At 34.0% G+C, this 12,688-nt stretch overlaps 1 protein-coding gene across 1 annotated transcript; it reads right to left on the bottom strand.

Moving 5' to 3' along the window:
• Positions 1-29: 29 nt before the first annotated feature.
• On the bottom strand, positions 30-8,689 carry LOC129276193 (72 kDa type IV collagenase-like). Its single transcript, XM_054912612.2, has 7 exons — positions 8,423-8,689; positions 7,547-7,833; positions 5,615-5,773; positions 5,215-5,363; positions 4,635-4,782; positions 3,865-4,140; positions 30-3,288 (listed from the first exon to the last, which is right to left on the bottom strand). Exons 1-7 carry the CDS (start codon positions 8,662-8,664, stop codon positions 3,179-3,181), a joined length of 1,371 nt encoding a protein of 456 aa, XP_054768587.2. The 5' UTR covers positions 8,665-8,689; the 3' UTR covers positions 30-3,178.
• Positions 8,690-12,688: the final 3,999 nt, after the last annotated feature.

Genomic DNA, 12,688 nt, shown 5'->3' with positions numbered 1-12,688 from the left:
AAATAAATACGCCAATCCAAATACTTCAATCCCTTTGTTTTATACTCATGTTTAATGTTGCATATGTTCATATATATTTTTTCAGATATAGATATCTATATGAATATTTACAAGATATACATGTTTCACAGTCCTAGTACACTATTATCTATACAAGCACACATGTAGGAAATATGAATTAATTTACAAACCATACCCATTTAAAACGTCCATAGCAACCCAAATGCAAGTTGATCTACAGTGCTGCAAAGAATACATGTGTCATACAAACATATGAAATAACTTATCAATCCTTTAAGAAATGCTTGTCTTATTCATTTAGTGAAATTACATATTACAAAAAAAAAAATTGCAAAAATTGTTTTTAAAAGAGTGGTAGACACCTCATTCAGCTGGTACTTGATGTAACAGCATGCCTCCATACAATATCTTCTCAAAATTATTCTTTTCTTGTTGATACTACAAAATTAGTCATGTCTCACATGATACTTTCCGTAGTAAGATAGTCTGTAATATCATTTGACGGGCCCGTGGCCTGCTTTGCCAAAATTGCACACCACTCTCTTGGGGAATGAGACATGTCACATTCATAACGAATAGAGCTGTGAGAAAATTATTAAAATATGTATATATATCCACATTTGAACATAATATTTGAGTTCTATTCAGCTCTGCACTTCAGAAGGAATCAATCTGCATTTGAGTTACAAGGGTCTTTAATTAGCATTCACATACAGTAGTACTTATTATATAACATATACAAGAACTCGTTAGTTTGGCATTTCTATTAATCCAAAACATCTGCTAACACAGTATGTTCACAAAACAAGCTTTGACACAAAAGTTGAATTTGCATTATGCATATGGAAAAAACTTTCCAAAGCTGTGTCATATTATTATATAAGAAAAAAGGTATTTTCTTTTCATTTTTCATAGGGGACATGTGAAGTTTGATTAATACATGATCAAGGAGAGCATTCTTCGCTCCCTCCACTGATGACCAATATTCTAATGTATAGCCATTATGTTTGAGTTTGTTTTGTGATGCACTGCACTGATTTCATCTATTTACCTATGATGGCATCCCTGATTGTAAATAAACTATTTGACAATTTTACATATGAATACAATTCCATTGAATACTACTGTTTAAAGAAAATACTGCTATTAATATCCATTAATATCTTTCCCCAAATTCACTATGGCACACAATATTGTTTACAGTATCATGAAAAGATAACTTTGCTTAAGTATATATTGAACATCCATTACATATTTATAATCCCATATTTTCAATAATAAATATTTTCTATTTCCATTCATTTGAAACCCTTCAATATCTGTTAGTTAACCTTAATCTGCTATCTGTTTTATACAGGCAGATTCATATACAATCACCACTTTGTCAGAAGTCAGCCATATTTTAAACTTACACTTTGAAAAGTGTTTCCCTTGCTTTAAAATGCTGTTCGTGTTGTTGAATACCATCAATAAATACATTATCACAAACCACATTAAATTACAATACTATTGAATACAATGACTGCAACACAAAGACATACATGTCTTCATATTGGTATGCAGATTATTAAATATATAAATGCATATTGGTGCCATTTTTCGCAATCTCTTTACCCAATCACCAGTCAGTTTATTTTGCATTTGTTTATACTCTGCCCCCATAAGCAATGATTCATAGGCAAATCTGGCATTTTGACAATTCATTGCATTCATGCAACAAAATTAATCATATATTATGTCCCAAATATAATAAGAAAAAAGCACACACCATTCTCTGGAATGTGGTTCATTTTAAGTGGAAAGAATGAAAGAAGACCAACCAGTACAAGTGATTATAAACAAAATACCTCCAGTACATTTTAAGTACATATGGAAAAAAATGAGTGTAAATTTGTTTTACTCTTAAAATGGCGATTCTCTCATCACTAAAATGGTCAAATCATGTTTTATAAAATTGTGAGATCTTATGGTAAAAAACCACATGCAATTCATCATGATATCTCCTATTGTAACTCTGTATCATTAAAAAATATCACATTATTGCTTTAAAATAGTAATATGTGTTACTTTACTTAACATCTTTATGTACTTTGATTGGTGTTTTTGTTGATACCATTTGTATTTACCTACAATTGATGCCAAATGCTTTTTTTCACTTTACTCAATACAATGAATGGAGTGTATGATTGGTCAATTTATGTTTCTATAATTGTCTGTTTATGATAAAGTAATTTTCCAATCAAACACTGATTTTAAAGTATTTGATATTGATTAAGCTACTATTCATATAAACCTCAATTTGCTCTTGACTCATTGGTGTAAATTATTTAAGTTTAAATTGGCTGTTTTAGTCCATTGTTGGCAATAGGATTTAAAAGCCCTTCAACACAAATTTACACTATTCATTGGTGAATATATGCTTTTGACATATTGCGTGTGAGAAGACGGGTTTTGACTAGTTGATATCAAAAGGCTTCAGAATGTGGACATAAACTAGTCATGAAATATTAATACACTATCATTATCAAGCTGTGATCTATATTTTGTTAGGTTGTGACGAGTCACAGAGGCCGTTGCAAGGTATTGTGAATGAAGGAAAGGGGGCATAATTATATAAAGGTGCATGACTTCGGTTCTCTTTCCCATTGTTTTAGCTTGAGACCTAATATTCACTTGAAAAATCATGGGGATCATCACCCCCCCCCCCCTCTTATGGTTCTACTCCTGACTAGTCAAAATAAACTCCTCTTTAAACCTAAATTAACTTAAGTCATGAAATGAAAGGATATATATTCCTTCCACTAATTTCACCCTTGAGTCATTATGTTTAATTACACACTTCATGACTAATTCATATCTTTTATAAAATATTTAATAATAACAAATAAATAATAATGTTCCCCAACCTCTGATCTCTATTTAAGACAGTAAAGATTTGTTAATCCAAGTCCTGTCCAATTTGATTTAATGATGATTAGTCAACCCTAGTTGCCCACAGATCAAAGAAGATCCTGTACAAAGTCTATTGTAATTGAATAATTCAGTAGCTAACTGGTTAAATTTGAAATATTGGCAGGAGTCACTTTCTCCTGTCTGCTCGAATGTGTTAAAGTTACCATGGAGATCTTTCAAAGGATTGTAATGATGGTGATAACATTCAGCAACCCAGAAAGTCTTCATGAAAGTTCATGGGATATCCAGAGGCCACTCTGTTATTAGTATGATCCACTTTCCAGTATTGGTATCCAAGGATGAAATATGAATCATCTATGTTAAACAAAAGAAAACACAATAATGAAAAGGGGGATATCAAGTGGTCTATTCATAATAAAACAATGACAATTGATATTCAAGTAACCTTCAGCTATTCTGTGAATAATTTTAAACTGATAAATATCTCTCTCACAATAATTGGAGATCTAATACTTTTAGTTCTTTGAAATTTGAATTGAAGTGTATAATTTCTGCTTTTTAATGGATAACCTTATACGTGGGTGGGTTGGGAGGCTCATTGATGGCTAATCAACTTTTGATTAATAAATATACTTCTATTATTTCTTTCCTCAAAATCTAATCAGTTCAAGGCTTATAAAAATATGGCCTGGTTCTATTTAATCAAAATTTGGCCAGGTTATATTTTTGTAATATGTTCATCGGATTTTATATATATTCATAAATCTAGTATTGCAATCAGAGATATGTTTAAAACAGTGAAAATTTAAAAAAAAACACTTTTTTCAGCAATAGGATATATTTTTGAGCATCCCATTCGTATCAATGATCAGATAATCGGCTAACAAAAAATATTTCAAATATCAATTATTCATTAAAATTTTAACCCACCATTGTAAGTGAAAGCTGCATCCATGCGTCTGGTTGGTAGACCATTCCATAAGTCCTTTACCTCAAGCGGACCTTCTAAGATAGACCTGGTCTGGTCACTGTAGTGCCAAACTTTGCCTTTCTTGAGGAAATATGTAGACTGGGGCCAAGAAGGACATGAGAGGGCCATATCAATAGCTCTTGGTAGACCAATATCTCGAAGATGAATCTGGGTGTAGGGGGCAAGGGTATCGCTTTCTGTCTTGGGGTGGATGTCATAGATCCACATCCTTCCAGCTGGAAAGGAAATAAACAAATAAATGGCAGATGTGCTTATATGGTTGGATATTGCTGATGAAAAGTGAAAACAAGACACAAATAAAACAAAACAGACTGACTGATAGCAAAAAAATGGTGTGAAAAAAAAATCAAGTATTTTAAACAAAGTGAAAATGAATTAATGTGAATCACCATAATAGTGAGAGGATATTTTTGAAAAATCAAAGAAGATATTGAGGGATTGAGTTCCACATGAATATCAATTTAAATGGGCGATTGTAGAAATTATACTTGAACTACACAAATTCAACTTTTCTCAAAGTTGGCCACTTTAATATGTAATCGACCATGGTTCATCCTTAAACTCTTTCAAAGTGCCTTTAAGTTTGAAAGTCTATCAATTTCTAATCATTTTAGCATAGTGTACAGTATATCTGGTAAAAATGAAAATATTCAATATGAGAACAGCAATGCTGTAGCTCGACCATTCCATTCAAATTATAAATAATTACCTCTAATAAAGACGACTTTATTATCAGTGTTCCTTTGATAAACAGCATCTATACCAGTCGGTAAACCAGGCCAACGTTCTGATATGAGACTACCACTGATAGGTGATAACAGATGATTAGGAGATGAAAACTGCCAGTATCTATTACCCTAGATTGGAAGGGAACAAATGAAAATATGAATTTTGGTAGAAGAAGAATGATAACATTCTGTAAGTTGTTGCATAATAATCATCACCATCAACACTGGAATAAGAACGTTTTTTGTAATCTATTTCATTGTAAGTTTCGACAAATAAAAATACAATTGTAACTTACATTGGAGTTACTGAAGAGTCTATAATTACTTTTGTAATAATGAATTATTTTTATCATACAATGAATTGTAATAGAGATGTTAATACTAATAGCAACTTGCTATACCTGTAAGCGCTCATCACTGCCAAATGCGACCAGTATGTTTAAAGAGTGCAAAATTGGGCCCCCTCATAGTATATACCACAGACCCTCTTATACATTTTACTCATAGCATCATCTCGACATCACCCCTACTATCTGAAGGTCAAGGGGGGTCGGGGCTCACCTTAAAAACATATATTTCTCCAGCTAAAATGGCCACTGCATCTAAAGGTCTCTCTTGACAGAGATATCTTGGTTCACTATGCTGTATAATGGGACTAGGCAACCTTCCAACAGGAGGAGATATAGGGTCAACGGGAGAATTGGGTAATCCTGAAAAGAATGAACAAAACCAAAATTAAATGATTACTAAAATGAAAATTTAAAGATATTGATTTAAAAAATCAAGAAAGCTAATTCAATGTTGTTGTTTTTTACATTTCGTTTACTATAATGTAAGATAATAATATTAGTATATATTTTTTTTTAATCATAGGGTATCCATAAGCATGATAGGTACATCAGATAGCAAGGTAAAGAAAAAAAACTCAGCAAAGAAAGAAAAAACCTCTTGTTTTATTTACCATATATTGACTGGATACCAGCGATGTCTGTCTCTGTTAGAGTAAAGTTTGGAATATATGGTTTAACGCATGGAGACATGATAGAGTCATGATCAGATGAGTGTCCTAATCCTAAGGCATGACCAATCTGATGAACCATCACTTGAAGAAGATTTATACCTGAGAAACAAAAAAAAAACGATGAAAAGGAGAGATAATTGGATTGATCTGATGATTCAAGTATAACAAGGAAAATATTCTCATAAAACAATTAGAGAGAGGGCTTTAATAAAAATGTGAAATATGGTGAAATTGAGGGAAGAAATACACAAAATAGTTAACTTACTACAGGTACTATATACATGATAGAGAGGAAAGAAGAGTGGGAGGAAATATATTGCAGTTACAAGAGAAAAAAATAGAGGGGCCGCGGAGCAGTTTTAAAAGAGGGGAGGGGGACTGACTATTTCCCAACTCTCCCCTCCAGACATTCCCGGTTGAAGCTGCCCTTGATGCCTTGATAGACTAATGGCTTCGAGAAAAAAAAAGAGAAATGGATTGTAAGAAGGGAGAAAGGAAGGAGTCTTGAGATAACAAGCATCCATGTTTTCTTAATACCAAAAGAAATAACCACAACTAAAACCACTAAACCACTAAATAGCATAGCAAGTGATAAAAAATAATTTCACATGAAAATGAACTACGCCTACGTCCTTTGCATTTATAGTTTTAATGATGACTGGATTTGCCTGATAAAATCATCCTATTGTGATAAAGATTACTTAAATTAAAAATTAAATGTCACATTCGGTAAAGATAAGAAAACATACATCGCATTTTCAAGGTTAGTTTGAGGACATTCATTAGTTAATTCTGAGGATTCAATTAAAAGTTTTACGTCATGAGATATCTTTCTATTTGAGTAAATGATTACAGCGACTTGCCTCATCATCGTTGATTTCTACAGTTAACCTTGGATAGTTGATTACCAATATAGTACGCATCATTGGAGTGAATTAAACTATGATTAAATTCCACTGAATACCAGATGGGCACCCGACGTAATTTGTTGGGCGTTAAAATATGGTATCTCTACTACTGTATAGCTACACAATAACCCAAGAAGATGATTATGAAAGTTTGATCCCTCCCCGTCAACAATACTATGTTATGTTTGTGTAAGGTGTCGGTTTTTGATTACTCACGCGAAAGTTATAGAAGGATGCCAATAGTATTTAAAAAAATACGTTATATATTATTTTTTATGTTAGTGAATTTATGAACCGACCTATAAAAAACACATTTTGCTAATTAAGTCTTGTCGGTTTGAAATGAATTGATTAAATGAAATGAAAAAGGTCTCACAGTTGTATATTTGCGGTCAATAATAGCACGGAGGTCGTTTGTCGTGTCTGTATATTTGTAAAAATACTTGGTAACATTCAAATTTACTACCAAAGTTTTGCGCATCCCGCCAAAATTGCGACTCTTCCAAACCGAGGCGTATACGTAATATCAAACTTTGGACACATAAAAAGGGAATGTTGGGAAATTTGCCATTACTGACATTGTCATAATCGAGTACATGTGAAAGTATAGGGCCTATATAATAACGACACTAATTATAAAGTCGTATTATAGCTTGCCCTGTTCATAACAAATAGATATTCCCTGATAGGAATAATTCATTCAATCATCATTTTAATCAATATTATCATTATCATTGCTTTTTTCCATTCATTGCTAACTCTACTGTTACTGTTAAAAATGTTGACACATATCGGAACAAGTATAAATAGATACAAATAACTGATAATGCCAAACTAAATGGTTTATTACTATCTCATTATCTATTTTCTCCAAAGATGAGTGAAGGTGTTTGTAAGCTTGAGGGTGTGCATTTTTGTGATTCTTGACAAGGACTTCTTGATCCCAATCTACGACTTTCCTTACCGTCTGCGCTGTCAAAACTGAATAGTTCATCTGAATCGACGTCGATCCTGACAACGCGAGATTCATACATCTCCTCAATCACCGGATGACCAACAACGCCCATTGGTCCATCGAATGGATGTTCATCTTGATGAAAACCCGAAACAAACCGAATGTCGATGTCTGCCGAATCTCTCCGATTCACTTCCCGAAATGTGAGCGGTGAAGCGTTACTCCAAAGCCGGAAAGCCTCCTCGATCGCGTTACGGTACTGCGATTTCTTGACCTTACGTGGAAACTTGAATATCCTGCATGAAGTATGATAATAACATTGATTTAGGAACGATAGAAATGATGATGAAAAATATCGAATTGAATAGAACTGAAATAAAGTACTGAAAATACCAAAGCAAACAACGTATATCACATATGTTGTAATTGGAGCTAATATAATACCAAAATGCTAATTGACGTTAGTGGTAAAGTGGTGATGACGATGATAATGATAATCGAGATATAATGGTGATGATGATGGTGATGATCACAATGTTGGTGGTGGTAGGCCTACTGATTACGAAGGTGATGATGATGATGATGATGATGATGATGATGAAGACGATGATGGTGGTGGTGACGATGATGATGATGGTGGTGATGATGATGATGATGATGATGATGATGATGATGGTGATGGTGGTGGTGGTGGTGGTGGTTGTGGTGGTAGTGGTGGTGGTGGTGTTATTGATGATGCTGATAAACAAAAATACTTAAAGGATACATAATAAAGCCTAACGATGCGCAGTTTAACAGAATTTGACGCAAAAAAGCATGATTGCTCTTAGAACTATTCAGAAACTACCAATCCTCTATTTTGACGCTTCTCTCGTGTGTTCTTACTTGTAGACTAATGCAGTCTTGTTCCACCTCGGTCCAAACAATGTATGACGAACTACATCAGGGTCTCCCTCAGCCATGTGTCTGATAGGATCTTTGAGACCACACCTAGGTGTCCTGACAGTATCAAGAGTCTTCTTATCTACCTGTCCCTTGCTACCAGATGGAGTAATGTCCATGAAAGACTGAAGATTAGATACAGCATTCGTGATGACCGTAGGGCCGGGAGATTTCCCGACAGGCATGGTTAGGTAACCGAATTCAAACAGGTAATTCTGTGGAGGATTCGATGAAAAAAAATATATTATAGTATAAAGAATTATTTTGTTAAGTTGAATTTTGTTAAAGGGATGGTCCGGGCTGAAAGTATGTATAGCTTAATAAATAGAGTAGAATTCACTGAGCAAAATGCCAAAAATTTCATCAAAATTTCAACAAATAACAAAGCTATTGAATTTTAAAGTTAAGCAATATTTTGTGAAAACAGTCGTCATGAATATTCATTAGGTGGGCTGATGATGTCACATCTCCACTTGTTCTTTTGTATTTTATTATATGAAATTCGGTTTATTCAAAATTTTTCCTCCATGATTTAGTGCATTAGATATTTATTGCTGCAACCAACTTGGCTGCAACTTATTTTATTATAAGGGAGACATATTATTCACACAAGTATGAAATAAAGAAAAAAATATGATTTTATGTAATAACATAAGAAAACGGAAAGTGGAGATGTGACATCATCAGCCCACCTAATGAATATTCATGACGACTGTTTTCACAAAATATTGCTAAACTTTAAACTTCAATAACTTTGCTATTTGTTATCCGATTTTGATGAAATTTTCGGCATTTTGATTAGTGAATTCTACTCTATTTATTAAGATATAAATATTTTCAGCCCGGACCATCCCTTTAATAAAGAAAGATTTTGATAAACTGTTTTGGTTGTTTTCACCAATTTATTGTATCCTTTTGATACTCTTTGACTGCATCACAATTACAACACAGAGATAATGAACTAGGCCTATATACCCAGGGCATTGATGAATCAGTGTGTCGATTTCATCATAGTATAAGGAGCAGCAATAAAATCGAAGAGGGGACCAACTCCTGGGGAGGACAGTGAGTGAGCTAGGAGGGAAAGTTATCTTAAAGACAACGTAAACAGATATACACTTAAAAACTTGTGTCATTCATCATTTTAAACGGCTTAAGAACTGATGAAATGACGAAGAAGAAATAAATATGATGTATGTTTATTTATTCATTCATTAATTTTTTTAAACTTTTGTCAGGGTATCAAGTAGTGATATTCCATGGGACCCTGTATAATATTGTCTTTTTTTTTTGGGGGGGGGGGTGGTATTTCATTACTTAGCAAATCACAGGGCGGTTGCCCCTTTCCCCTGTAGCACCGCGCTCCCTGACTTGCCAGTGCAGGAAGAAATGTGAAAGTAAACACTATTATTTGAGAACGTGGACTTGGGGACAGTATTTTGCAGTAGATTCCAGAATGAGGGAGAAATAAAAAGTACAGCGAACCTCAAAATCATATCCACCGTTCACCGGCGCGCCGAAGGCTCTGTCAATCAGAGTGCTTGTTGCGTGATAACAACCGACCTCGGTAAAAATTAGTCGTGATGATGAGTAAGAGAATGATCATGATTGTGAAATGATGGCTTTGAATATTACTCTATACTATAAGCCAATTAGTCTTTATCTATCTACTGTCGAGTTGTATAGGATGACATATAGCATGATACACGCCGGAATACGCTTACCATACCTATATATTATATGCTATTGATATTGCAATCAATTGTAATTAATGAACAATTGGTAATGATAATACACGATGCCACCGGTATATAGGTCCACGTGACGGTGATCATAACGGATTCAGTCTATATTGGATATTTTGGCTATCATTCAGCAAGCTTTCACCCTTAGTGATTCAGGATTCCGGTATTAAGCACAGTCATGCGGGATTTCTAAAGATGTATCTTTTCCGGATGAGTTGGATCATTTTGGCTGGAGCCGATGGAATATTATTTGACTTCTTACAATTCCTGCGTCATCCATTTACGAATAGAGTAAAAAAAAAATATGAAGTTCAAAAACTTCCAGCAAACACTAAGTTTACCCGATGACTTAAATTCTAAATCGGTAAAAAAAAGTAGCAGAACGTTTCGGTGTTAAAACTTAGGAGAAAACTGTAAATAAGTGATAGTTGTCTCCATTTAAATAAGTAGCATATATTTACAGTATTTATGAAATTCAAATATTTTCTCCTTTATTGATAAAACTATAATAAGAACTAGCTGGTCGGATAAAGGTTTATTACGTGGACATCATCATCCCCAGTTTGAATTAAAGAATTTCCCTCTGATGAGATGTGATAATAATCATTCGTTTAAAAAGTCTGAATTGTGGTAAAATATCAGGACTGCTGAAAAGCATTTTGGACATACACTTGTTGAAAGTACAAGGCACATAGCATTCTAAGAAAGCACGACAATATCAGCTGTTCTAAGGTGGTTGCCAATTGCAACCGGTTGACAATAGACGTGACACACATTTCGAATACACGGGGGGGGGGGGGAGGGGCTCGCAAGACTGACAAGAGACTAAATTTTATAGAGGCTTCGTTTCTGGTCATTAATTGTCCTTTTCTTTCCGAGGCAAGCGGACTTGTATTGTAAAGATCATCTACAAAAAAAGTATTTTCTCAAGTGTAGTGAATCGCTAAATTAAAGCAGTAGTAGTAGTAGTAGTAGTAGTAGTAGTAGTAGTAGTATTACCAGCAGCAGCAGCAGCAGCAGCAGTAGTAGTAGTAGTAGTAGTAGTAGTAGTAGTAGTAGTAGTAGTAGTAGACGTAGTAGAAGTGGTAGTAATAGTAGCAGCAGTAGTTACTACCAGCAGTAGTTACTAGCAGAAGTAGTAGTAGTATAGTAGTAGTAGTGGTAGTAGTAGTAGTAGTAGCAGTAGTAGCAGTAGTAGTAGTAGTAGTAGTAGTAGTAGTAGTAGTAGTAGTAGTAGTAGTAGAAGTCGTAGTAGTAGTAGTAGTAGTAGTTGTTGTTGTTGCTGTTGTAATGGTAGTAGTAGTAGTAGTAGTAGTAGTAGTAGTAGTAGTAGTAGTAGTAGTAGTAGTAGTAGTAGTAGTAGTAGTAGTATAGTAGTAGTAGTAGTAGTAGTAATAGTAGTAATATAGTAGTAGTAGTAGTAGTAGTAGTAGTAGTAGTAGTAGTAGTAGTAGTAGTAGTAGGAGTTGTAGTGGTAATGGTGGTGGTGGTTGTGGTGGTGGTGGTGGTGGTGGTTGTGGTGGTGGTGGTGGTGATGATGATGGTGATGCTGGCTAGTCCCAAACCTCTACAAAATACATCACCTTTCTGTTTGTTTGAAACTTGAATTTGAGTTTGTTCTTGGATCTGTTCTAAAAAAAGAGAATTTTCAATGGAGCCTTGGCCAGTGTAAACACGGTTTAATAATCCTGAATAAATCAGTGTTGGTCAATGATGTGACAGAAAAGGTTTAAATTTGACACAAATCTATAGAGCCTTTGAAAAATTACCCTCTTTTTTGCTGCATCGAATATGATTTTTGGCATTCCCATCATAAAAGTGTATGGGCAATCTAATTTATACAAAATGGGCAAGGTTATTACATTTATTTTGGAATGCAGTGTGAAAATTGATAGATAGGAAAGATGGACATGATGGAGGGAAATATATATTTATATACTGTATGTATATATATATATACATGTATATGAAATATGATGTGGATTTTGTAAAGCAACTAGTCCGTTTTGCCAAAGAACTTTGAGAAAGTTTCATACTAACTCACTACTAATAAAAATATTTGTATAATCTTAGTAAATGTATAACACCGTAAGGCATTATTCGTGACAAACTGCGGAAAATAGAATGTTAGAAATACAGTTCGAAAGAAAAGTATTTCTCTGTTGGCTACCTCGAGTTGGCGCGTATGTAAAAAAGTAATTAAATCCATCAGGCTATTCTTGTACAAGAACCATGATTATTTAAAGCTGTCGTCCAATCCTTTTGCAATATATTTATCGGTGGCGTAATGAGGAAAAAAATGAGGGGGCTAGATATGGCGCATCGGGTAAAATATATAAAAGTTGGGAGCGAGCGAATATCAACATTTATTACAAAAATCTAATTTTGTTATAGATTGTGACATAATATTCAGCAAATAATATCACCCTTCTCTCTCTTCTTTTCTTTCCATTTCTTTTTTTTT

Source organism: Lytechinus pictus, chromosome 2 (assembly GCF_037042905.1).
Source record: "Lytechinus pictus isolate F3 Inbred chromosome 2, Lp3.0, whole genome shotgun sequence".
NCBI lineage: Eukaryota > Metazoa > Echinodermata > Echinoidea > Temnopleuroida > Toxopneustidae > Lytechinus > Lytechinus pictus.
Note: the sequence above shows the minus strand (reverse complement) of the source record. Positions and strands in the feature narration are given on the sequence as shown.